The 27897-nt window shown below is 37.3% G+C and overlaps 2 protein-coding genes and 1 long non-coding RNA gene across 4 annotated transcripts; 1 reads left to right on the forward strand and 2 right to left on the reverse strand.

Annotated features, from left to right (window-relative positions):
* Positions 1-277: 277 nt before the first annotated feature.
* On the forward strand, positions 278-12387 carry LOC144638238 (cAMP-dependent protein kinase catalytic subunit alpha-like). Of its 2 annotated transcripts, XM_078497453.1 has the most exons (12): positions 278-578; positions 777-876; positions 4582-4643; positions 4955-5083; positions 5623-5721; positions 7353-7435; positions 8677-8754; positions 8841-8889; positions 9105-9200; positions 9764-9886; positions 10621-10785; positions 11241-12387. In XM_078497453.1, exons 2-12 carry the CDS (start codon positions 840-842, stop codon positions 11364-11366), a joined length of 1047 nt encoding a protein of 348 aa, XP_078353579.1. In that variant the 5' UTR covers positions 278-578; positions 777-839; the 3' UTR covers positions 11367-12387. The 2 variants fall into 2 exon arrangements, with proteins under 2 accessions (XP_078353579.1, XP_078353578.1); XM_078497452.1 differs by lacking the exons at positions 278-578; positions 777-876 and adding an exon at positions 4287-4495.
* Positions 12388-14159: 1772 nt separating this feature from the next.
* LOC144638174 (protein HGV2-like) lies at positions 14160-27882 on the reverse strand. The gene is given in 16 exon segments (XM_078497369.1): positions 14160-14389; positions 15005-15049; positions 15271-15339; positions 15933-15974; positions 16731-16965; positions 18364-18454; positions 22149-22222; positions 22594-22664; positions 23397-23653; positions 23656-23814; positions 24328-24408; positions 24696-24752; positions 25117-25154; positions 26459-26539; positions 27589-27690; positions 27797-27882. Coding segments are annotated over 16 exon segments (1620 nt in total). The 5' UTR covers positions 27862-27882; the 3' UTR covers positions 14160-14236.
* LOC144638480 (uncharacterized) lies at positions 18945-19753 on the reverse strand. Its single transcript, XR_013567955.1, has 2 exons — positions 19433-19753; positions 18945-19387 (listed from the first exon to the last, which is right to left on the reverse strand). It is a non-coding gene; the product is annotated as an uncharacterized LOC144638480 (long non-coding RNA).
* Positions 27883-27897: the final 15 nt, after the last annotated feature.

Below are 27897 nucleotides of genomic sequence, written 5' to 3' on the forward strand. Positions count from 1 at the left end.
TTTTCACAATGTAATTGTTCTCTTACCATTTTATAACGATTAAAAAAGATTTGTTCTAATTACCATGGTAACAAAAAGGTCAACTGCTTAGTGTTCTAAAAGAATAACCGGTGTTTGAATCTTATATCATTAACAACGTTATCACAGATAAAATAGCGCACTTGACCATAAAATTTGTAGCATTTTCTACTACGTAAAGATACTTGGGAGAGAATTTCAAACACGACCAAATGTAAAACAAGGGTTTCGGCAAAAGTCAACAGTGTATCGACAAATTATTGCGCGTAGGTGTGTGTTAAAGCTATGCAGATTTACTCGGCGAAAAATAAACAGAATGGCACATAAATTAACGATTGTTGAAGCTCCACCCCTTCTGCTCCGAATAACAAACCAGTGTTGGCCTCAAGGGAGTTCGGCATAATCGACATCTCATCTCGTGTGCTGCAGCGCTCGCAAGTTCAGTTCATTTGACCTAAAAAAACTACCATTTCCTAGACAGTTGTGCTATATTTGCAGACAACGGGTACTTCACGAAGAAGGAAATATCGCCATAGGGCTACTGATAACAACGGAAACAGGTAAAAAAGATCAAATCAAACGAGCGAATATTTATGAAGTGTATTAATAGCTTGCTGTGTCATTGACAAAACGCAAGATATCCCTCAGGCTAAAAACAACAGTGCGAAAGTTTTTGGAGAAAACACTACCCTTCGGGGTGTTGCATTTCAATGACAGTTCGCTACTTTATGATTTTTTTCTCCACATTCCAATTGCAGCTGGTAGATTTGAAGAAATCTGTTCAGGATTCCTGCAGCGTTCTAGCCTAATTTAGCAGTGCCATGCCGCTGGCGAAGAAAGGAGCAAAGAATGACATAAGTAAGTCTAATTCTTTGTGTTTCGCCGTATTGATACTGTAGTCTAAAACGTGGAAGGGAATGTTTGCAACTGTGGCACGCGTTATGTAACAAACCGATAAATCACTGAGTTATTCGATGGAATTCGATTTATTACTAAGTAAAGTCCGCCGTAAACATTGAGCGACATTCCTGAACTGTGCGCGACATTTGACGTCAATAGATGCGGTCTTGTTAATATTCTTTTATTTAAATCGCTTTTATGTTCAAATTTTCTGTGCTCTGCGAAGGAACGGAATCCTTTTTAAGACGTTAAGCTTACTGTAATGCGAAAAGAGTCTTCACTCCACTTCAATACAGTCTATCGGAACAATAAATATACTTAGAGGTCTTTGTGTTTATTTGTGACCTTCGCTGTCGGAATTCTATAATGGCTGCTTGATTACAAAGCCTAAAGGTCACTTTAAAGTGACCAAAAGAAACTCACGATTCATTTTCCAGTCACCAAGAGTCAAAATTATAAAGTTGGATAGTCAAGTTGCGAAATCAAAACTAATATTGAGCGTTTGTAAATGTTTGAAGTTTAGATATTGTGCAGATCGAAATGTAATGTTTCTGATATTTCCGACAGGCGTTGATTGATTTGGAGAAGATTTTATTCCACATTGTAAGACGATCCAGATTTAAAAACTTTAATGATAAATTTACCAAAGTCGATCAAATATGTGATAAAAACGTTGCAGAAAAACAATTGTTTTATAAGTGTATGATACATTGACCTTGCTCTATTTGTTGCTAGGGAGGCACTATGTTTGGTAGGGGTGGTTGCATCAGGGCACAAGGATGTCTAGTCCCAGGGAATTTTTTACTAGAGTGTAAGCCATTGGCCGGAATGCTACTCGGAAATTTTTACCAATGGATCTGGAAAAATTACTGGTCAAAGCCTGGCTTGCATTACAGGCATGGCCCAAATTCAAAGCATATTTATCAGACTTATCAGAACTGTAGAAACTCTCGCTATAGCGAACACGGACCTCGAGGCGTCATTTAGTGTCCGTTATAGCAAGAGTCCATATTAGCGGGAGTCATTTCCAGTCAAACCCTCACCGGGGATCTGGATTTTGTCTGTAATAGCGAGTGTCCGCAATAGTAGGGTGTCCGTAAGGTCAGAGTTAACTGTATCTGGCGGTTTATCGTGGATTGGTACATGCAAGTCTTTGTGAGACTAGCTGATATCTTTTCTGCGAGCCTGAGACATTTTTGCCTGCCAAAGACACAGACTCCAAGAAGGGTAGAGAAAAATCGAGATGAGGAGACCACTGAAAGGCTAAAATTTTGAGAGACACGTATTTTTCGAATGACCATTTACATGTACCTGACCCCTTCTTTGGGAGAATGATGACTCAAACCAAAAGTAACTGTTTCTCTTGGATTCGCAGCACTAAGTCAAACACTTCAAAATTACCCTTGAGCTCTCAAACTTCCCAATTCCTCAAACCAATTTTCATTTTTCTTGGAATTTTAACAAATCAGGATTCCATTGAAGAATTTTTATGGGGGGGGGGGGGTAGTGGAAATAAAGCTTGCCAAGATTCAGGTTGTTTCTTGTTAGACTAGCCTGTTATCCAAGTTAACTGCATATCGAGATTTGTATGAATACTATTGAATCGAGAAAAAAAATAAATTTATTGGAATTGACCACCTCGGAATTTTTTTCTTGAACTGCACAAATTAGCATAGCTCTGATAGAAACTTTGAATGTAAACCTACGGAAACTGAACAGAAAAACCAATTTTATCTGCGTCCCTACACCCTGTGAGGGATTCTCCATGTGGCATTTTACAGGGATGCTTATCAGCTAGTTTTATGTTTAAGGACGTTTGCGCAAAGATCTTCCAACATTGCAATTTTTCTTAAATTTTCACCACTGTTAGTTTACAAGTTACTTATGTCGGAAATGTAAAAAAATTGGGGGTCACCGAATTCGTTTTCAAGATATGATATCTCAAAGATGTCGCTTATTTGGATAAATTTGATTACGACATTCAATGTGATATCTGCGGCTTCTGGCAACAAAATATTTTAAATGAATTGATGTAGGTCACCTTACTTTGTCCCAATTTATTTGAGTGGGTCTATTGAACAAATATATTTCACTTTTAAAGTCCCTTAGAGTTTACATTGTCTTTAACAATTGGATTTGCAAACGTTCAAAACAGAAAAATGCTGCAAAATTTGAGTGATTCGATTGCAAGCGGGAAGAGAAAATGAAAGAATAATAAGCTTCTAACATTCGAATTTTGCTCATTTTTTGTCAATCGGTAGAGATTTGTCCTACTTGAAATATTGATAAGCAAAATAAACGTTGCTACACTCAACTTCTGCTATACTTTTTGTGGGACGTATTGTTTATTTTATCGTGAAAATCAATAAAGAAATTATACTTCCAAAGGCTGAAAGCAAGGTTAGAGTCGCCAAATACAAAAACCGTAAAATAATTGTGTGCTGTCAAGAAGCAGACTAAGAATCAATTAGCACCATTGTTCGTAATACATTCTTTTCTTCTTTTCATTCAAAAGCGTACATGAAAAAGGTGAATATATTCTATCTTGGGACAGTTAACAACTGCCCTAGCCTGTACTGTGGCACCTTGTGAAGCATGTTTGGGGTTTTTTAAAATTATTGTGTCTTTAATTCATGATTTGTTGGTTTGAGTTTAATGTAAACTTTGTTTCTTATGATTTGTGAATGAGGCCCAGGAAGTTAGTATAAGGGACCCCTCCTCTAATAACCGACAGCTCTTTACCTAGCTAGGACAATGTTTTTGTGATCTGCAAGGCCATATTAGTGCAAGTTGTTTACAGTAAACCCTCCGTAGATGTTCTTTGGACTCAAAGTAAGAGGAAATCATAATAATTTTACGATCATCTGACCTATTGAATTTTTGTTGGCCTATTGGGTATGGAAATTTTTTAAATTTTTATAGAAAAAAAGTATTCATGGAAACTATCTGAGATCATTCTCTAGGTACTTGGTCCAATGATATTAAAATGTTTCTTTTCTTATTTGCATTAAAAAAGCCTTGTTAAACCATAATAATCTGAGTACATGAAATTAGTAATCTACAATGTTATTGATGTTTTTTGGTCAATTTGTCAGATTAGATAGCATTTTGCTATATTCATATACCAGTAGCTTAATCAATAATCTTGAAATAACTGCAGAAAGTGGAAATGTGGTCACATAAGTAACTATTTTCACCTTCAATCTTTGAACAAACTCGAACCTTCCTAGAATCTTTCAGGCAATTCTCCTCCGCTTCTGTTTCGTTCAGCTGGAGATTGCCGAACATTTCCATATTTAGTAGTTTCCGATTGTTTCGTTTCCAGTCGACCAATCAAAACGCGTCGTTCTGAAAACGGAAAACGTCACTGGGTCTGTCTTTTCGCCGGGAGGTTGTCTGTTTCTTTGATACCAGCTACAGTGGAAAATACTGAACAAGATCGCAAGTGTTTTTAGGCAGAATTGTGTACTGGGTATCAATATTTTCTTCGCAACGAGACCTTCAAAGTAGCTACTATAAGTGGTTGCCCGTTAAGACATGGGCAACGCTCCAGCGAAGAAAGGAGACCCAGAAAATGGTAAAATAAATTTCGCGGGGGCATCTGTTGTTATACTCATCCAAGCGAAAAACCTTCATGTTTTGTTTTGTTTTCTTTTCCCATAGTAAAAGCGTTCCTGACCGAGGCAAAGGAAGAGTTTAATACAAAATGGGAGCATCCATCGCAGGTGAGAATTTTCTTCTTTTAAGTTAGTTAATTATAGAGTCGTATCTTCGTTCGGTTTCAACTAAAAATATATTCACCTTTTTCATGTACGCTTTTGTTGGGTGAGACTTGTAAATTACTTTAAACGGTGTTCTGTTCTTTAGAGATCGTATTACGAACAACGGTGCTTGATTCTTAGTCTGCTTCTTGGCAGCACACGATAATTCAGGGTTTATGTATTTGGCGACTCTAAACTTGCTTTGCCATTGGAAGTATAATTTCTTTATTGATTTTCACGATGTCGCTCATGTCATGTCTGTTTGATGCATACAGAATACGGCTGGTTTGGAGGACTTCGAGCGTCTGAAGACCTTGGGTACTGGATCATTTGGTCGAGTTATGCTTGTACAACACAAGAGCAGCTCAAGATATTTTGCAATGAAAATACTAGACAAGCAGAAGGTAATCTTAGTTTTATTTTGCTGCATAAATTTTGAGTCGCGAAGATTATTGTTTGTGAAAGCGATGACTAGCGGAGGTTTATTTAGCTTGCGTGAAAATTTTACTGTTGGAAATCGTCGCTTCTCATTTCGCTCGCTCGATTGTGGTTAGCTGTAACTGGTTTATCTTTTGGACTACATTTTAAGTCGAGAGTTTCTGTGTTGCTCTCGAATTTCAAAATAATGTGAAATGTACAGTGTAAGTTATAAATAACAACCTGTTCGTCGACTTATTCTCAAATGTTAATTTGAAGATCCGCACGTCACGTTTAAAGACAGCGAAAGCAAGTGTATAAAAATCGACGTGCCTTTTTAACACATCTGTTTCCAGACATTAAATTGGTGCATTCTTGGTGTGTTGTGTTTGCAATAGTTGGTCATTCGACGTGAATGATTACATTAGATTTGGGGAGCAATCTTGTAATGTAACAGGTGTTATAATAAATTAATAATCTTGATTTGAACAAGATATAATTTTGGTGATTTGCTTCAAACTTGAAGGTTGTGAAGTTAAAACAAGTTGAGCACACTTTAAACGAGAAAAGAATCTTGCAAGCCATCACTTTCCCCTTCTTGGTGAATCTGGAATGGCACTTTAAGGTTGGTTGCTTTTTTGGTTCCAATTAAATTCCCTTCATGATCAATGCTATATCCAAGTATACTTGCTTGATTCTTCAAGAAGAGCAGTTACTCCATCATATTAAATTTTAACGTAAGACAGTTAGCTTATTTTCAACATAAAACAGATAACTTTTATCTAATCAATTTATGTTAAAGTTATCTAGATAATGATGTTGACCTAATAACACAAAGAAGTGTTAACATGTTGACAACACAAGAGACTGTTGTTAATAGGATTCACTTTATTTAAACTATGAAGACTGGGAGATAATTTGCTGTAAACTACCCCCTTAATATGATCTTATTTTTTCTTTCTTTCCTTATAACTGTCAAGTTGTATAACAGTAAAATTAATGGGCAGCTAAATGACACTGTATTAAGTGCTTTGTTAAACAATACAGAGAGTGCTCTTTCTGCATCAGACCTAACTACTTTCAGCAGTTCTTGTGTTGTTTTCTCAATATTGAGACTTGCACAAAGAGAGATGGAAAGTGGACATAACTGGAAAGCACTCTCGTAGGAAAAGCACTCGTGTGAAAAGCGCTCACTTGTTTCACTTGTACAAAGTGCCATGAACCAGTAAGTTATTCACAACAAGATTAAGTTAAAATGAAATACTGTATTTATTCGATAAGCGCCGCATTAGAATTACAAAACATTTAATAAACGCTGTGGCATTTAATCGAATAAATACGGTAAGGGGAAACTTTGAACTCGGTAAATAAAGAACATAGTTACTTTGTGGTTTGACACTTACTGTTTTTGCGATGTTTTTTTGTGAAAGTAACATCGAAAAAAAAAATAACAGTGAAAGTAACATCGATAAACAGTCAGTGTCAAACCACAAAGAAACTATGTCATCACCTGACTACAATTACATAATTTTTAAATAAAGAACATCAAGGTTTATATACAGTAGAATCCTAATTTCTCAAACCTCCAATGGGAGTGAAATTATCTACAGTCAACTCTCTCTAAGACGGACACCGTCAGGACCGGCCCCAACTGTCCGTCTTATAGAGGTGTCTGCCTTATAGAGAGTTGAGGTAACATGACACCAGAAATTTTGAGACGATAAAGCTAAATGGCTATGCCACGAATACACGTCTGTTTTAGTCGCTTATGCTAGCAAAACCTATAAAGTGGAACAAAAATAATATCAGAGATTCGACTTGTTTGTTAATAACAAACAGTGATACTGTAAGTAGAAAACTAAATCTACAAGTTTAAGCAGAGAAGTAATGCGTTTTAGCGGATTGTTTTTGGTAGATTTGGTATTCTAAAGGTGCTGACCTGCTATGCTATATGTCAATAACAAGTTTTGAAGTATTATTCACGAGAATAACTTTTAGTGCTTGTCCGTTGGCAGTTTCAAAGTGTCCGTTGTCCGTCTTAGAGAGGTGTCCGTCTTATAGAGGTGTCCCTTAAGAGAGAGTTGACTGTAGAGGTTTGAAAAAGCTTCACTTCACTTCACAGCGGGAGTTGGAGGGAGGGGAGAATCAGGATTTTACTGTATTGGTTGATCTTAAAAGAGCTATGTCACGAGATTTAAGTTTGACGATGATGATGACAGAACCAAAAAGAATGATTTTAAAATTGCTTATTTTTAGGATAATTCCAACTTGTACATGGTTCTGGAGTTTGTTCTTGGAGGAGAAATGTTCTCTCATCTACGACGTATTGGAAGATTTAGGTAACAGGAAATATTTTGGGAAAGAGCAGAGTGTAATCCCTCTGCCAGATCCTTTGATAGACTTATTGAGTACAATTTTTTTTTCTGAGGACACATAGATTTAAATTTTTGTTTTAAAATATAGTATTACATAAAGTTTACACCAGTTGGTAAAAAACAATCATGTTTTCTGTTCAAAATTCTGCTAGGGCAACAAACTTCTGCTTGGTACATATGTCCGCCAAGCTAAATTTATTTTTTGTAATGCCACTTTCTGTAGGGTATATCTGATTGTTCCACTGGTCAGGGTTTAAAAAATAATGATCATGATACCATTTTTGTAGCTCACATGGCCACTAAAATTATCCTTGAGTTAAACTGTTGAGAAAAAATTGTTTTTAGTCAAAGCCAAGACTATCTCGTAGCACAGGGCATGGAAACGTTTTCCTTGGGAAAAAAAAATGGCCTGTGCTAGACCCAAACAGTTGCTACTAGTTGTAGTTGTGAGTAAATTTTTCTCTAACTTTAGGGGCAGTGCAAGCAACAAAAAAGTAGGATCACACAAGCATTATTGCTAAATCAATGGTGCATGAAATAGCCGGAAAGAAGCCATTTCAACAAAGATCTATTTGGGATCGATAATGTCATGGTTGCCATAGACATCAGTTTTCAAAATTCCCTGACTTCCCCCTGATAAAAATACACTTTCCCTAACCAAATGTATAAAATGTCAGATATAATAGTGGCCTTCAGCCTCCGCTTCCAAGAAAAAAAAAAACACATCACAGAAATCACATTGACCTGAAAAAGTTCTTCCATCCATCAATGGCATTAAATCAATTTCAATTTTCCCTAATGTTTCTTCAAAAATTTATGTCAAATTTCCCTGACTCAATAAAATTCCCTGACTTTCCCCTGACCTTCAAGAATTTTTTCCTTGGCAATTTCCTGACCTGTGGCAACCCTGAATATTGATTATGTTGGTTTACCTGTGTATGAAACTATATGACTCTTGGTTGTATGGCATGTTCTTGACAGTGATACTTTTCCCCAGGTCTGTTGTATTTCATAAATTAGTATGCACTTTGTAAGTTAGTCAAAACAAGTCACCTCTCATTGTTTGAGTAATTTTTGTGAAAGCTGTAAGGCTATTTATTTTGTTTATAGTGAATTCAAGATAGTTTCTGTAATTCTTCTAAAGTAGATTGGTCAGTTAAGTTACAGAACTAGATGCTAAATACTTTTTGTAACTTCTGTTGCAGTGAAACGCATTCAAGATTCTATGCATCACAGATTGTGTTGGCTTTTGAGTACCTGCACTCTCTAGACCTTATATACAGGTAAATTAAAAGAAAATATTCTTTATAAACTTTGCAGTTACTCTGGTACCATTCTTGATAATTATTAAATAATGCTTCTCTCTCAGGGATCTGAAACCAGAGAATCTTCTCATTGACGAAAAAGGATATTTAAAGGTAAACAAGCATGATACAAATAAATCTGTTGAGTTGTAAAAGAATAAAGGTTTTTTTAGTGTGAAGTGAAAGCAACTTGCTGTTTCTTAAGCACTAAAAAATAAATCATTTTATGAGGGTTCTTGTTTCAGGTTTATATACAGTAGTTTGAAGTTTATAGCATAATTTACATTCAAATGCATATTAATAAATTTATGGTATTTATTATTTTGTAGGTGACAGATTTTGGATTTGCCAAGAGAGTGAAGGGAAGAACATGGACTCTTTGTGGAACACCAGAGTACCTTGCTCCAGAGATCATTCTTAGTAAGGTAAGTCAAACTATAATCAGCGTCCAATTGGCATAAAGTTCATCTTTTCAGATACAAATGTGTTTGGTCCTTGAAGGTGGCTGAATACCGTCCTTTCAAGGTCTGGGCAACAAACATTGAGGGACCCTTTCTTTCTGTTTCCTAACCACACATGAACAAGTTCAATTTTTATCCTCCTACAAGGGGATCTATAAGCTGCTATATACATATTCTTGTCTGATTGATTGATTGTATAGGGGAAACGGTACTTATTAAATTACGCAGCCTTGCTTACAAAACAAATGACCTATTTGTATTTTTAAAAATTTTTCTCAACCATACAATGAACAGAAAGGCACATATCTCCAGATATGTTTAACTTGAAACATAACATTAACAGTAGGCATGGGTAGTTCTTCGCAAAAATGTTACCTAATTGTTATATCAACACTGTTTATAAGAATTGAGTTTTTTTCCCCTTTTGAGTTGTGATATAAAATGGCTCTAACATTAGACTGTTTCACTCAATTGATGTCATGGTTAGTTGCCATTGCTGATATTACATTGTTGTGATTACTTTTTAGGGTTATAACAAAGCTGTCGATTGGTGGGCTCTTGGTGTGCTCATCTATGAAATGGCTGCTGGTTATCCACCATTCTTTGCTGATCAGCCAATACAGATATACGAAAAGATTGTCTCAGGAAAGGTAAGAGAAGAGTGGCTTTTGAACGCATCATCATCATCATTATCATCATTTATTAGCCACTTTAACATTGTAATGAAATATTAGTACTAATTATGGTAAGGCGAGGAGACCTCCAAGAAACCACCAGGCTTATAGGGGAGGCCACCTCAGTAATCAATTTGTTAGAAATTTAGTTGTGGAAGTGCGGCTAGGTCAATTCAGACTCAATTCATTGAAAATTCAATAATTTTTTTCTTGAAAGTAGAAAAGCTAGTTGAGCAAGTGATAAATATTGTGTGGTTCCAGAAAATATCCATACTCCCCCACAGAAGGGATTGGAAAATCTGAGGAGGAGGGGGGTCACAAAGACCCAAAACTTTAAAGCAATGTATGAAGCTAAATTGGAATTTCTAGAGGGGTGGGGTCATAGGGCAAATCCCTTCCATGGCGGGGTATGAATATTTTCTGGAACCACACATTGGGAGAGAATTCCAAATTGTAAGACCCTGGTAAAGTATTGTAAACTGCTTGAGATTAGTACGACAGTGATGTGGTAGATAACACATGGCGATTCATGTGTCATAACTGTGTATTTGACTACTTGTAGAAAACAAACTACGAAACACTAGGCAATGACTAGCTATGATAATAAAACATAAATTTGGCTATTTGCAATGCATTTGTTTAGTGCATTGTAGATCTACAGATGTATGCTTCTATAATGTGATCTCCTGTTTTATTCCTTGCCTGTTCAGGTGCGCTTCCCATCGCATTTCACAGCTGATCTGAAAGACCTGCTGCGCAACCTCCTACAAGTGGATCTGACAAAGCGATATGGAAATCTCAAGAATGGCGTTGGAGACATCCGAGGTCACAAATGGTTTAGTTCTACAGACTGGATAGCCATCTATCAACGAAAAGTATGTTGTACTATTTTAGTAATACTATCACTGTTATTGCAAATACTATCACCAGAAATCTGTGAATGTCAAGTTATTGCACCTGGTAACAAATCCTAGAGAATAAAATATTAATTTTAAAATAACCCTCAACTTTGACAGTTGTCCAGTACCGTAAACCTGCAATGCATGTAAAGGCCTTTGCACACATTGTATGTCTAATTAAATGAAGTCCTTTGAGGGCTTATTGTGTACTTGAACTTTCAGACAGGGGAGGTAAAAAGTGACCTGGAGGTTAAAGTTACCATTTTCAAATCAGTTCACTTTTCCGTGCATTTTAATAATTTTTTTTGAGCTTTTCTGTGCACTAAGAATTATAGCTAAATGTACCCCTACTTTTTCAGTATGGTGGATTGTGTAATAAGAAATCTTTCATTTTGCAGCCTTCTGTGGTATAAACGTTTTCTTGTTTGCAGGTTGAAGCGCCATTTATTCCCAAGTGTAAAGGCCCTGGAGATCCCAGCAACTTTGACGATTACGAGGAAGAACCACTTCGCATTTCTACTTCGGAGAAGTGTGCAAAGGAATTTGCTGATTTCTGAAGAGTAATTCATTGACTTAAAACTATTATGTACTTTAAGTTATCCAAAAGTGTACAGTTCTGTGACTTTAATATATCAAACATTCTTGGAGGAAAGAGCAGGCCCTTGATGGATGGGAGGACATTTTGGATGTCGTCTCTTTGCTTGCTACAGTTCCTTACATGTTGTTCTAGAACTGCTTCATAAAGTCTTTTTATTTATATAAAACAACTCGATTATAGTAGATTTAGCAGAAAGAATTTTTAAGAGCAGGCATGTAAATGTTTTATTTGTAATTTATACATATATATAATTTGCAAATCCATATTTCTAGAACACAAGAATGCGTCATATTATCCAATTTTAGTTTCATGCAAGTGTTCATCATTTGTCATTCAATAAAGATCATTGTGCCTGCGATTTTAAACATCTGAGTAATTGTTTTATTGAACTGTTAGAAAAAACTTGGAAGCAAATTTTCACAGAGGCTAGAAAAGAATAAATTTATTTATTTGTAACACATTCTCAGCTCAAAGAAAAATCAGTGCAGAGTTTTTGTAAGTTTGTCTTCCAAAATGTTTTTCATCCAGAATGACCAATGTTCAGATTCTATACTTGTTGGTCAAAGCATGTTTGAAATGCCCCTTGTTGTTTCTTAAAGTTCCGAAAATATATTGTTCTAACGTTACACATGCCTTGTAAGTTTATTTATAATCTAGAATATTAATCCAGGGCAATAAAATTTAAACAGTTAAATGAAGTAAACGTGATCTGTTTTGCTGTATTTCAGACCGTACTTCAAAATTAATAATGTGTCACAAAATTGAGTTTCCTGCCTACACTTACAAGGGGGCGTAACTTGTGAATTGTTTTAAACTTGGAAAATACAGGACCAAATAGAGTGATTTCATTTAACCCGTGAAACACTATCTACCAGTCAGTGCGTAATAGTCAAAAATAAACAAAAGAAAACAATGGAATAAGTGTCTAATAGTATCAAAAAGTGTAATAACTATTTCACGGGTTTAGTGAAATCACTCTAGTCTTCCTCCAGATATGATAACCACTGATTGATAACAGTTTACCTTAAAATCTGATAATGATAAGCCCCATCCCCAGTAAAAGTCCCCCCACACTTGCAGATGCCAATGCATTCTTACAAAGGCTCCCCACCCCCTCCGAATATGATGGGCTTATAGCTATAGTAAGATTTACAGTCAAAACTGACACAGTCACCTCTCTATAGTCCCCACTATGGCCAGGATTTTTTGCTCCAACCTTACACCTATCCATGCTTTTTACACTACTTGAAACCTCCCTTAAAGGGACATGGTCAGCGTTCACGTTTTGAAAAAAGTCCACCTTGACCCGAAATCAAAATACGCGTAGGAACCTTCAGAAATCTGCTTCAATCTTCTCAGTGTTTTTTTTTCTTCTAAATTTTCATTTAGTGAAACACTGAGAAGATTGAAGCAGATTTCTGAAGGTTTGTTTTGAAAAAAGTCCACAGTGGTCTTTTTCAAAATGTGAAAACTAGTGTCCAGGTCAGCGCGGTAAGAACGCTGACCATGTCCCTTTAAGCCGCCACCTCTTTACAATTGCCAGTTAATTCAGTTCTTGCATGGCCATTATAGAAGTTAAATTGTAGGTCATAACATTGGCAAGTAGGTCATTAAAATCATTCAAAATAAGCGCAACCATAACAGGTCTTATTCCATGGTTAAAACAGCCTTGACGGAAGCATAAGCGCAAGCAACGATCAAAATGATTCCAATTCTTGTGCTTGCGTCAAGGATGTTTTTAATGGGAATAAGAAATGTTATGCTTGTGTTGCTAGTGAAAACCAGGTTTAAAATATGCAATATAAAGCACGTTTTTACAAGGTTGTTTGCTTGTGCTAAAACCTGTTGACATTGTGGTTATGAGCGTTCTTCTGATTGGATAGTAGCCCCCACTGTTTAAAAAACTACCATTTCATTTCTGAGGAAACAAAACAAAAACAAGGATTTTGCACCACCTAATCCTTTAACATGGTTGTTTACTTCCCATTTGCAGGGGGTGGGAAATTTTGCATAGTTGGTTTTCTTATACCAGCCTGCGTTTAAGGCCCTGGAGGAAAGAGGGTTGTTTGGGAATATGCAACATGCTGGAGACAACGACCATCTGGGAATCAGGCTGCATGGGTGTAAGCCTTTTTACAGGCTCCCAAGTGGAGCAGGGTGAAAAATAAGTTGGTGATCAAAGTCATGTCGCATCGCTTGCTTGTGTGTACAAGTGGGATTTTAATGTGTTCTGAATTCAGATCATTAACAGGGATTTTATAACTAGACTGAGACACATTTAATTCAACACTGGACAAAACAGTGGTGCCCAGAAAGATCTTTTTAAGATGACTTTAGATCAGAAATGGCAATTTGTTACCAGAATGGGAAGCTGTAAACGTCATACCAGACAATTTCTGGATTTAAAAGTACTTGTGTGGACAGCTGTAAAATTGATGGCACATTACTGCGTTGAATATCCCATAACAGCAATGACAAAATTTTAATTTAAGTATGGTAAGGTAGGCAAAGTCTGCATTTCCACGCAGTTTTTGTAGCATGAAGCGACTAGGAGTATTTCTACTCCCCCCCCCCCCAACTGAAACCTGGAAGTTGTTGTTGTTGTTTTAATTATCTAATATTTTTGCGACTTTATAGTCATCCATCTGTGTCTAGTCTCGCTTTCCCAGTCATGATCTTGGCAAGTAGTAACTGAATACAGCTGAGTTTGCAGGGTTGGACTTGGGGGATAAATTATGCAATTTTATTCAAGTATCAACAACATTTTTTTCTTTAATACCATTAATGTGAATGAGCTTGCTACTTTATTTACAAAATATGATAACATTTCTATTTTTGTTCGGTGGTGACACCTCCATTTGGAACATGTCCATTTTCAGTTACTACAGGAGCTGCTGGTTGGTCGTCCTCTTGCCGTGCTTTTTTTATTGGTGCTTCTGTGTCCTGAGCCGCAGTACTACTACTCTCTTCTTCAGGCTTCCTCTAGGACAAACAGAAGGATAATACCAGTCAACTCTCTCTCAACAGACACCTCTATAAGATGGACACCTCTTTAAGACGGACACCTGGTGTTGGTCCCGTCCCTGCTTTTTTCAGTCATTTTACTGTAACTTAACTCCCTATAAGATGGACACCTCTCTATAATGGACATTAGTTTGGAGCCTGTCCTGACGGTGTCCATTTAAAAAGAGAGTTGACTGTATACTCAAGTTAAGCCTATTTTTCATTAGGTTTCCATGGTTGCAAAAGGTGCTGTGATACTTTGCTGAAAAAGTTTACCACCTAACCAAGCTCCCTTAACATCAATAAGTAATATAACATGCTTGGTTATGACAACAACACCTGAATTAAACTTATTTTAGCTCAGAAAATCAGCTAAAAGTCCATTTAAAGCAGAGTGAATTTGTACGCAAATTAACTCGTTCTTTATCAATGAGTTTCATAAAAAATAATTTATATTTTTTTTGTAAAGGATCGGTTCTTGTGTGACATCAGAACTAATACTGTATGAACATTTTATACATTTTCTGGTAACATCGCCTAACTGCTAAAATAATGACTAAATCTGTTTAAGAGGATGGGTATTTCATTACTTACCTTTCTGCGGATTGGTATCAGAGTGGCAGGCTGTTTAACTGGTATCTAAAAAGAAAACATAACATGTATCAATTCGTGATTCATCAAACCACGCACGAGACTCAGCAACGATGCACATTGCTGAGTCTCACACATGGTTTGATGAATACAACTACCGTTTTTCCGTGCAGGCAGGCGCAAAAGAGGGAATCGGGTATTAAAAAATGGAGAAATAAGGCAAATTTATCACAGGCTGAACTTATTATATTAAATCAATATTTTCTTACTGTGCTTGCAGGTACATCACTTTTGCCTTGTCCACTTGAACCAAAGCCCTCTTCTGTCGTTGACTCAGGCTTAAATAAAAAGTAATGTTATCAACTCCTCAATACTTCCTCATTAATTTTTTTTAGATTTGAAATCACACAAATTATTATTTAGTTTTATCTGTCGGGGAGTCCTTTGGAATGCCACTTTCAATGGAAATTTTACCTATAACCTAATAACGTTTGAAACCTGTGTTAATACATATAGTGTATTGATGTTTGTAAGTTCTATGTGCGCAACAAACTGTTAAGTTTCGATCGTACTGACACCAGTTCCTTTCAGCTTCATATTACCAACCAACCCTGCATATCAAATGATCCTTAGTGCTATAGGGAAAGCCTGGTGGCCCATCACTCCCCCCTGGATGGGGTGCTAGTCCATCGCAGGGCTACCCATCACCTGTACCCATTAATATATTTTATACACCTGGGTGGAGAGAGGCACTGTGAGAGTAAAGTGTCTTGCCCACAAACACAACACAGTGACCCTGGCCAGAGCTCAAACCCAGACCGCTCAATCCGGAGTCCAGCATGCTAACCATTAGGCCACCGCGCCTCCCACATCCTTAGCACTATAGTTCAGTAGATTTACATTATACTGAGTTACTAGCTTTGCATCTTACTTGATTGGAAGCAGAATTCATCATCTCTTGAGCATCATCAACCTAATCCAGCAAAAAAGAACAATTACTTTGTTACAAGTGTCTCTATTAACCACAAACTGAGACAAAATTGAGTCCTTACAACACTGTTCCACCCTTACACCTCGCAAATGCCAAAAGCTGCCAGTAACAACTGATAAAAACAGCTGATTCTTCCAAAATTATTATTAAAAATACCTCATTGCTGACCAAGTGTGCAAATTATACCTTATTTCAGGCCAAAATGGTGAAAAAATATACCCAGTTTCAGACCAAAACAGCTCGAAACCACACCCTTTGGTGCTGCACATACCTATATAGCTTTTATGAAGGAGTATCTAACCTACTTATTGGGGGGGAAGAGGGGTTGGCAAAATCACTTGGGAGTGGCTTCCAAATATTACACAAACCCCCCTTCCTTGGTAGGCAAAAATGTCACATCCCTCCTTGTACTTCATCCTGTTTATTTATTGTTTATTTATTGTTTACTCACATGCTGTGACCGCTGCTATTTAGCTTCCCAAAATAATGTACCCCCCACCCATATACACACATTGTGCAGTTCCAGAAAAAGTCTATACCCCCCCCAGAAGTGATTGGAAATTCTGGGGGGTGGGTAGTTCTCGAAGACCAACAAATTGAAGGAAATGTATGAAGTTTAAGTGAAATTTCCAGAGGGGTGGGGGTTTGGTTTTTTTTTTTGATGGGAGTACACAATCTTTGCAAACCCTCCCCCCCCCCACCCACCCTTGATGCACTAATAAATGAATGCCCCCTTACCCTAGCTTTGATTTCTGGATACAGGTTCTGCAACTCTTCAAGTTCTTTTCTATCCACTACACAAGGATTGTCATCAGTGGCTTTGCCTTTCCCTTTGCTCTTGGACTCCGATTCTGCAATGCGAGCTTCTAGCTTGGTAGTTTTGAGTTTTATAACATCTAACGCTTTACTGAAGAACTCCTTTGCTTTGGAGTAATTTGGCTGTAAGCTGTAAGCCAGACCCATGTTATAGGCTCTTTGGAGACAGTTAAGGAGAAGAATGATAATTTCATTGTACTAAATACCGTATTTATTCGATTAAGCGCCCAACCTCGAATAAGTGTCCACCTCGAATAAACGCCCACTCTGAAGGTAGGAAAAGTTAATAAGCGCCCAGCCTCGAATAAGCGCCCACCCCACCCCCCTTAAATGAGGGCACAAGAGGAATTTTGATTATTGTTGAAGTTGAGTTTAAAATTGACTAAGTACTACTAAGAGACTATTCCGAAGACTAATTTTTTTTAGTTTTTTTACTAAAAATTTCAATGAACATTTAAAATTCAGCTTTTGTACACCTTCACATTTAGTTATTGTACATTGTTTTCTTGCAAAATAAGCATACTACTTGCAAAAATAGTGAGAATTGTAATAAGTGCCCAGCCTCGAATAAGCGCCCACCCTCAAGGTCCAAAAATTTAATTAGCGCCCAGGGCGCTTAATTGAATGAATACGGTACTTTTGTGTGCTAAACAAAGGTAAAGCACCTTGTGCAGTCTGCAGACCATCGATATTCTTCTCTTCATTCTCTTCGATCTCTTTATGTTTTTCACGGGATTTTGAACGCATTGCATTTGACTTCCCTAACTTTCAACTGACTTTGACAAGAACTAAGATTTGCCCTGACTTTTTTTGCAAAATTCCCTGACTTTTCCCTGACCTTTCCGACCATGGCAACCCTGTTGTGGATTCACAGCTAGTTACACTGTTGTGAAGTAATTTAACACAGGTAGGAAGACTTGTATTGTAGTCTTACCGTTTTACTGAACTGTCAAATCAGGGTCTCAAAGGGGTTTAGGGCTCTAGGGCTCCAGGGCTCCGGGCTAAAAATTGCAAGGCTCCAGGGCTCCAAGACAAAAATGTTAGGGCTCCAGGGCTCCATATCATCTGCTTTCGGGCTCCGGGCTCCACTACGGTCTACAAGCTTAAGATATAAAAACTATTTTGCAACGCTAAATCAAGTCCGCAAATAGAAAAGGCTGCAATTCCGACCAGTTTTTTAAATCCAAGAAGCCGGTTATCGACGGTTATCATGTATCCAACTATTAAAAAGTCCCCACTAAGGTCATGTAGCGGATCAGATTTCTTTGCTCTAGGTGACTGAAACTCGAGGTTCACGTGGCGTTGATCTTTGGAAAGAAAAAATGCCATCTGGGATCGCGAATGATCAAATTTCAAAACGCTGGGCTCTGGGCTCTGCGTAAATTTCTTTGGGCTCTGGGTTCCACAGCCAAAAAAGGATCAGGGCTCCAGTAAGTAAAATAATCGGGCTCCGGGCTCCAAAGCAGAAATTTCAGGGCTCCGGGGCTCCATGGACCCTCCCTTTGAGACCCTGTCAAATATTAAAATATAATTTAATTGTTGTGATCAAGGATACGTTTCTGCAATAAGTCTATCATCAGGTTCTAAATGCTTCAGTTGAAGATCAAGACACTTTTGAAATTCCCCTGCTGCATCCACAAATTGCTCTTAAACCAAGAAACCATAAGTTAGTAACAGTCAGGCGCGTAGGAGGGGGGGTTCGAGGGGTTCGAACGAACCCCCTTTGAGGTCAATAATGGAGGACTGAAAACACAAACTGTTGATTTTCAGCTTTTAGCAAATAGTGGGGAATGGAAAACAAACTTTGAGTGTTGCAGCTTTTATATTACCCTGAAAGAAAACGCTAAAAGTATCGGGAAAGTATTAAATTGTTAGGAGAATGGGCTCTCCTCACTGGCTCTCATGCGTATCAAGTATGATAGGCCTGTCGATCTGGACGAAATTGTCAATCTATATGGCCTCCACCCGAGGATGATGCAATTGTCAAGTTTTCTTTACGAATAATCCTGTAGTGAATTAGTTAGTAAGTTGCCTCAATATATCCTAGTGACCTAGTATTATATGTAGTCAAAATAATCCCATCGTTAAAACATATTTCCTTAACAGGCGTTCGGGAATTGATAAATGGAGTATTAATTGAGGAAAGGCGGGAGATACAATTTAGGAGGACCCAGGTGATACGTGTATTTAGTACCTATTGACGCTTTGACGCTGCTTTTAGTACATTGACGGTGGAGCCGGGGGTGGGGGGCTTAAGCTTTAATCCTGAGATGCCTTTGCAGCACACGTCAAGCTTTTGTAAAACGTTTAGTGTACTAAGCCAGTATGTATGTATGAATATATCAAGTTAACAAAACGCCGGAAATATTGGAGATAAACTAATGATAAAGCCAGGATTCGAGCCAGGATCCGAGCTAGGATCTGAGCTAGAATCAGAGCTAGGATCCACCCTTTTTTCAGACAGAAATCCTAACCCTATTATAAAAGCTAACCGCAAGCAACCCAAGCTAAAGTAGGCTAACCGTAGTACTATTTAGGCTACCCAGAGTGCTAGTTAGGCTAACCGAACGCTATTTAGGCTAACCAGAGTGCTAGTTAGGCTAACCGAACGCTAGCTATTTAGCCTAACCAGAGTGCTAGTTAGGCTAACCGAACGCTAGCTATTTAGCCTAACCAGAGTGCTAGTTAGGCTAACCGAACGCTATTTAGGCTAACCGGAGTGCCATTCAGGCTAACCGGAGCGCTTAATCCTTGCTCAGATCCTAGCTCGGATCCTAGCTCGAATCCTGGCTCAAATCCTGGCTCGGATCCTAGCTCGAATCCTGGCTCGGATCCTGGCTCGAAGTTTAGGTATCCTCGAAATATTGTTGTTATGACTAAAAATACCTGTTATTTTACACTCCATCGAGTTTGAAATATTGACGTGTACAATGCTGAAAATAGCATTTCCGGGCCTCTAGATTTCAAAATATGTGACCTCACACGGGAAAACGTACACTAACGAAAATCCGCGAAACGGATAAAAACGGACGGATAGTAAACGGATAGTAAACGGCTTCTAAACCATTTAAACGGACAAGCACAATAATTAAACGCTTGTCACAAGCGTTTAAACAGTAAGGCAAAACATTTAAACGGAAGCCGAAAGCGTTTAAGCGAAAATAAAACATTCAAAAGGATGCCGAAAGCACTTAAACGGCAAAGCAAAACATTTAAACTCAAGCCGAAAGTTTTTAAATGGCAGTGCAAAACATTTAAACGAAAGCCATTCTAATGGCAAGGATGAAAAAGATCTTCAAAGCGGCAGACAAAACTGAAAGTATTTAGATAAAATTTGCAAAAGTTTGAATGGCCAAACGCGAGATAATTAGTTGCGTGTCAGACGGAAATTTTGGCGACGGAAAAAAAATTGTCTAAAAGCTCGTTCACACATACTATTCCAAGTTGAAATTTAACTGTTACCTACATCTTAAAGAGCAATTTAACAGAATAAGAGGACTGCAAGCGAACTCTGCATTTAGGTATTTGCATGCAGCAAAAATTAAACAACGGCAAGTTTTTTATTTACACAGGAGATCGAACGTGATGATTTAAACCAGCGAGTTTGCGGTAAAAAAAAGTTTTCACGAAAAGCTAACGAATCAAAAGTTTGTTTTTTAACTTGGGATCGAATAAAAGTTCTACAGAAGATTGAGAAATCAATGACATGTATTCGCGGGGAATTTGATATCTTTCGGGCGACATTCTTTAAAACGCCGACAAACTTGTGATTATGCAAATGTCGGCTTCTCCTGTCCCGCCGTCCCAGACATGCGGTTTGCTGGTAAACAACTCCAAAAATGAATTGTTTTTTTAATTCTGAAACATTCAGTGTGAAAAAGTTGAAAGAAACATTAAAGATCAAGACGTTTACTGTGTAATAATACCATTCAATTGCGTGAACAGAAATTTCTAGGAAACCGTGACATTCTTGGCGATGAAAGGTCAAGAAGCCAAGCGTGATTCGCCGCCGTCTCGTCTCGTCTTTGCACGTGAGAATGGAAAAGTGGCTTTCACTTTCGATATTGTGAATGATGAAAGCTACCGTATTTTCTCGACTTGTTTCGATTATTTCGAATCACTTCACTGTTTTAAATCAAGACCTTCAACTGGAGATGACATGAGAATGTATTTTACCGAAAAAGTTTACCAAAAAAAGTTGCGCTTTACTGGTAAGTGAGATGGATAAAATAAATGTTTATCACAAGCTTCGAAATGTCACAGTTCATTTTATTCCACGCGTGTTGAATTTATTAAAGCTTGTACGGTATAAATAATTTTGAAACGAAGTCGATTTATTTAGAAACAAGCGTACCCCATTTTATTTGTGCTTGTTCCGTACCGTAGTTTGCCGTTTGTGAACATCGATAAACGCTGATAAACGGTGAAATAAAGTAAACACAGCGTTTACTGTTTAAATGGTTTAGGATACGAAATGGACGGATGGCCTTATCGTTTAAACGGCATGTAAAAGATAGTGTTAACCGTTTAAACAGTTTAGGACACCAGATAAACGGATGGCCTTACCGTTTAAACGATTTTTATGAATCGTTTAAACGAATGATAAACGGATAATAAACGCTTCTAGCGGTTAAACGGAAAATCGTTAGTGTACGTTTTCCCGTGTTAGGTCACATATTCTGGGGGGACATGCCCCCAGACCCCCCTAGAGGCTCGCGCCTTTGGCGCTCGTATTTAATAACCCCCTAATAAATATTCCTGTCAGTACGAACACCCTTCCATAAACCTCAGCTACGCGCCTGGTAACAGTTAACTGTGTCAAAACACGGATCTAAAGATTTCATAAAAAGCAGTTTGTTGCCAGTGAGATAAAGTTGTTGTGATTTAATTTTTATTGGTTAAAAATTTTTCAAACCAGAGTGAATCATTCATTGTCTCATATTCATTATCATATTCTGAAACAAAGTGAAATAAAAATCAAACAGGTTTGAAAATTTTTTAACCAAAGATAAATTAAATCACAAAAAAGACATTTCTTTACCTTCAGTAACTGATTTAGCACAAGTGCTAATGGGGCCGAGCATTCAAATATATTAGAAAGAAATATTGCAAATATTTAAACATAACAAGGTTAAAACTCCCAACCAGCAAGAGGTGAACTGGTTGGCTATTTACAAGTGTAGCTGGGGTATTGAACAAGTCCAGGCAGTGTTCAGAATGAGACTTGAACTCAGGGTTCTCAAAACAAGTTCCACTGAAATTGGGGGGGAGGGGGGTCATTTCTGGAACAACAAATATGAAAAATAATTTGTTCAATAATTATCACATCACAGCAGTTACCTTGCTCTAATTCTATCTCTCCAAGTTTGAGGTAAACTTCTGCCAAGTTTAACTGAGCTTCTTTGGTGTCTTGTCTTAAAATGTACAAAACGATTATCAACCAGTGTCATCAAAATATAGCACATTTATCAAAAGCTGTAGTGTTTAATATAATAGGTTAAGTCGGCATCGAGCCTAGTGGCCCACACAGGCCAGAGCTTATCCTGGCTTCTGTAGTAAAGTGACCAGGAGTATTAATACTCCTCCTTGTTTGGGATGCTAGTCTATCGCAGGGTTACCCCCTAGCATTAACTTCACTGGTACCCATTTAAACACTGGGTGGACGCAATTGTGCTGTATTCTAATTTTAGTCTAGCTAATGAGGGTCTTATCCTGCCTCCAATTTTACCATTTTAACATGTCTTTTAAGTTTGAATATGCAATAGCAGATAAGATAATTACAAACCTCGAAAACACAATGCGGGCCAACTCCAGAGTTTCCCAAGCCAACTGCATGGTTGGAATGTCCGCATCCTCCTGATTAAAAAATTATCCAGTCATTAAAATACAACCTGTCCAAATAGCTACGTGTTCATTAGGTCCGTGATAATAAGTGTCAATACAAAGTGCTTTTGCTGGTTGTAGGTGCACAAATATTCATGCATGAAATATTGATCAATCTCTTGTTTAAATTTTTTTTTGAAATTCCATGAATTTCCATGACTTTTCAAAGTTTTCCATGACCTAAATTTGACCATTTTTCTTGGAAATTTTCAAAAATTATCTTAATTTTGGGTATGTTTTTACCCTTTTCTTCACAAAAAATAACCTTTCTAATTTATTTTGTCCAATCAATACAATTTTCCATGAATTTTCATGACCCACACTTAAATTCCATGGCTTTCCAGGCCTGGAAAATGAAATTCTAAAATTCCATGACTTTCCAGGTTTTCCATGACCTGTACGAACACGAAGTAGGGCTGCCATTAAAGGTTGTAACCTGTAACACCTGTCATGGCTGAGTTCACTCAATGTTACGGGTGAAGATGTCCACTTGTGTTACATTACACTTGTGAAAGAGCGCAAAGCTACAGGTGATTACTTCAAAGTAACAGCTGCTTAAAAACTTAATGACAGCCTTTGTCAAGCACCAAGAAAAACATTATTTCTAACACTCAAAACTTTTCAGGCTCATCACCAGAACACCTTGTTCGACTTTGAAGAAAGGATCAAAGGCATCCATCTATCTTAACGTTCATTATCTTGTACCTCTTGTCCTTCTGCAGTAGCAGCAGCATCGCCTTCTCCCTGATCATCTGCAGTACCTTCTCCTTCATCCTCTCCTTCTTCACCCTCCATCTCCTCGTCTTCACCCTCCTCCTCTTCTTCTTCACCACCTTTCCCTTCTTCTTTGCCTTCCTTCGCTCCTTCTTCAGCCTCATTTCCTTTTTCTTTGCCTGCCTTCCCTCCTTCTTCACCCTCTTTACTTTCCTTCTCCTCTTTTTCACTTTCCTTCTCTCCTTCTTCTTTTTCTTCTCCTCTGCTGTCTTTTCTGTTGATGTTGTATCTTCTGATTTTGTTTCACTTTCTGTTTTGTCCTCAGTTGTGGCTTCTTCACCCTTGTCTTGTTTGTCTTCCTTGTTTTTGTCCTGGTCTTTGCCTTCCTTATCTTTCTCCGCAGACTTATCTGTAAAATGCAAAATCGTGTTTACTTCAGGAAGTCTTGTCCGATATGTCGGTCAGCACATTGATCGATAGTCGGTCTATATATCTGTTGATTATCGGCCAAATGTTGGTCAGTTATTGGCCAAGACCCAGTTGTTCAAAGGGAGTATACTGTTATCCAGCTTTTGAACAACTGGGGCTTAGTGTTAACCTAGTTGACAAACATGCAGCTACCTCGGGCAAGCAAAATTTAAGAGCTTTTTATCAAAAGGGACAGAGTGCATTCTGTGTACATCCTACACCAAGGTTTGTTATTGTAGCTAAAAAAATAGTCATTAGAATGCCAGCTATGCCAGCCATTAGAAGATTTTTGGTATGACCTATGTAAAATGCAGCCTAGCCAAAGGGCTTGCTGGACTCAAGTTTTTCGAGCCATGCTGTACATTTTCAATTAAGCTCGAACATGGTACAATATGATATTCAATTATAGTCTAGCTTAGCGTCTATTTTCAAATGAGTCTTGTTGTGGATTTACCTTCCTCAGCCATGGCATCCTGTACATCTTCTCGAATCTTATCTTTTGTTTTAGGACTCATTTCACTGATCTTTGGACCCTCTGAAACAGAAAAGAATTCAAGTTAAGACTAAACTTTTCAAACTTAAAATGTTCAAATTTGTTTTTGTGCAACTCATCCATCACTAAAACTAAGGGAGTGCTTACATGAACTGAAATGACTTTCATAATGGTATGAGTTCATCCTGGTTCCCTCTAGTAATACCAGAATGAGTCAAAATGAATTTTCACATGTTAACACCCTTTATAGCAAAAATCAACAGTCGATGTTAACTTACTCTTCCCTTAAGATAAGGAAGCTTGATAAATTAAGGAATAATAATTATTACCTGCTTCCATCTGCTCCTCGTCATCATCATCACTCTCTCCACTTTTTGGATCCAAGTCTACAGAACAATGTTAAAAGAATATCTCAAGAAATAATGAGATACTGCCTCAAAAAGGTATAGACTGCTTGATGAGCTACTTACAGGCCACTAACTTATCGGTACTTATTCGCAGTGCTTAAATTTCATGTTTTTCTGCAATTTTTTTGAAAATTGCATATTAATTTCCTGCGAAATGTATTTGTTTTTAACATATTTTGGATAATAGTGAAAATAAAACCCCGCAAAATATTGTCTCAATAAGGTACATAAAATTATATAATGTTTTTATTATTTAATAATTTTAATTGATTTTTAAACTGACGAAGTGGAATTTATTGTCAATGGTGTTTTTGTGTGTTTTTCAAATTAAATATACCGGTACCTTCTTTTATTGCATTTCCAAGGACACCATTTTCTGCCCTGTAATGAAAATCAAAAGTAAATTTCAAAACAAATAATTTTGTAAAAAACAAACCCCTGCCACACTTTTCCTACTGACAAGTGTAGTTGCTAATAGAGACCCCTTCAGGTCAATCTGTGAGAATGGAACACTGGTGATATTACAATATGGAAACAAAACAAAACAATTTAATAAATGAATGAAATAATTACAAAAACAAAACTGGATATTCTCTGGCAAACAGTAGAATTGATTGTTTTATTTGTTGAAATAAACGAGAGAAACTATATATTTTTGAAATAAACGAGAGAAACTAAGAACCATGTCCATTTATGTAAAATTAGGCCTTAGACATTTCTTACTGTTGTCCCAAGGATCAACGACATACAAAGTGGTTGGTCTTGTGGGTAAAAAGTACAATGTACAAGGAAAAATACAGTAAAAAACCCGCGTATAAGAACCTAACATTTAAGAACCTGTTAGGCTAAAATTTCATTTTTAAGCACCCTTCACATAAGAACCATTTTAGGCTAAAATTCTAAAACAGGTTCTTATTTTCAAAAAAGAAAAGAATAATCTTCTCAAAAATATAGAATTAAAAAATCTTCTCAAAAATATATTTATAACACAGTCTGTACAAATTATAGTTACAGCATAGTTACAAGATTTATTGGGAATTATAGTGAAGGTTACAGTATAGTTTTGATTTTAACGGAATCAGATTAAAATAGTATAGTATTTTGCTTACCGAAGCCTTCAAGAATACTGTTATTGGACATTAAAGAGCAGATCATTTACAAATTCTACTTTATTTCTTGAACAAAAGTTAAGAACCTAATTAAGAACCCAGTAAGCCTAATTTTACACTAAATACCATTTATATAAGAACCTGTTTAGGTTAACTTGAAAAAACCTAGGTTCTTATACGCGGGTTTTTACTGTACTTCATTCTCCCTTTGTCCCTCCTCCTCTCCCTATTTTAGACAAGAATGCTACACTTAAAGGACTCCCTTTTAAAAAAATCTGGATCTGCCCATAATGGCATATTCAAAAAGGACCCCCATATAATTTTGATGCACTACAATCATTTCTACAGAACACAATGTAATTGTTACAAATTACGGCCAATCATAACCCACACCCCTCCATCTGGAATCAAACGCGCTAATGCCATTAGGTCAATACCAAAATGTGTTAGTTTACATCCAACAGATGCGAACTTAGAAATAGTTTATGCTTGTAGAAGGTTAGTATGATAAATATCATTAGAAGTTATTTCAGAGGACACTTCGGTAAGGTCTGCATAAATTAAAATAAATATTACCTTGCCAGTTCCAACAATGCTTTCCCATAGAACAGATATGCTTCGCCGCATTCATCAGCTTGAGAACCATATTTGCCGTCACTGTGTACAAAAAAAAAAGAGATTGAATAATTTGTAGCAGTTATCACTATTTCCTTCAATCCTGGATTCAAGCTTTTTTTGCTACTTTTGGATATTAGAAGTCAGAGTGAATAAGCATTGAGCAACATGACCCATACCACTGAAGCTTCTACTCTCCCTGGATGGGATGCTAATCCATCTCAGCCCCCCCCCCCCCTCCATTCTCCCACGTATTAATTTGTTGATACCCATTTTCACATCTGGGTGGAGAGAGGCACTATGAGAGTAAGATGTCTTGCCCAGTAACACAACGCAATGACCCCAGCCAGGGCAAACCCAGACGACTAGATTTGGAGTCCAGCATGCTAACTGTCAGGCCACCATGCATGTAAGTTTATTAAAGCAATCACTATGTATAGCAAAGCAAAATTAAAGCATTTCTAGATTACATTCAAGAGACAAAGTTGCTTTCCTCTTGTAAGAAGGTCTGGGAAAACAATTGGATTCGGACTGTAAAACCCATCCAACAACCGCTCCCCCCCCCCCCCAAAAAAAAAACCTAGCTCTTTACTCCTTGCTTAAAAAGCTGACAGTTTCAGCAAGATCGATTCCTTTTAAAACAATTATGTTCTATTTATGTACACAATGCGTTCAAAATTTGTTTCACATAAACAATTAATGGCGCTGGACACTTCGAGGTTTTGAAAATCCAATATAAACTCCTAATTCAATTCAGTGATCTTACAATCGTGACATTTGCACTTATTTGTACTTTTGTACTCAAGTTCAAGTCCACGTGCATTAACCGAAACTCTTTTACAATGCAAAGCATTAAACTGACAAAGAAAATTAACATGAATTGAGTCAAGAAACTGCTGTTTAAGATAAGTTCAAAGAATTAAAAGGACAATAACCCGTTTAATATCGAAGCCAAATTTCGTGAAGTGAAAGTTACATGCCACAAACAAATGGGAATAAATGCCCGCAAGATTTAAAACAGGCTTCCAAATACAAACTGCACAAATTAATTTAAAGGAAAACCAAGCAGTTTACAGCAAAAAGACGCTTACAGTTTCTGGGTAGCCTCTTCGAAGCACTTGACAGCCTGAACAACCTCGCTACAAATTAAATGGCGCTTTCCTTGTCCCATCAACTTCGACACTTCTTCTTCGCTGAAAAACGCAAGAAAACAACGTGATTTATAAGATAGAACTCGCTAGAAACACAGCTATGAGTTCAGTGTGAAAGATTACTGTGGATATGAAGAATTTGCTTTACCTAAAGGAAGATTCCGTCGCAGTGCCTTCGGTTGCAGCAGCCATCGTAACGTTTGTTCGAAGCATGCAGAAGATTTCGCGCTACTTATTCCCGCGATCTGA

Source organism: Oculina patagonica, chromosome 14, assembly GCF_052425735.1.
Source record: "Oculina patagonica isolate OP01 chromosome 14, crgOcupat, whole genome shotgun sequence".
NCBI lineage: Eukaryota > Metazoa > Cnidaria > Anthozoa > Scleractinia > Oculinidae > Oculina > Oculina patagonica.

Excerpts from the sequence above, each read along its gene's own strand:
- LOC144638238 (XM_078497452.1), top strand. The coding sequence starts at position 4,456 with ATGGGCAACGCTCCAGCGAAGAAAGGAGACCCAGAAAATG. Across the intron at positions 9,201-9,763 it reads CAGAGATCATTCTTAGTAAG|GGTTATAACAAAGCTGTCGA; the intron begins GTAAGTCAAACT and ends ATTACTTTTTAG. Across the intron at positions 10,786-11,240 it reads TAGCCATCTATCAACGAAAA|GTTGAAGCGCCATTTATTCC; the intron begins GTATGTTGTACT and ends TCTTGTTTGCAG.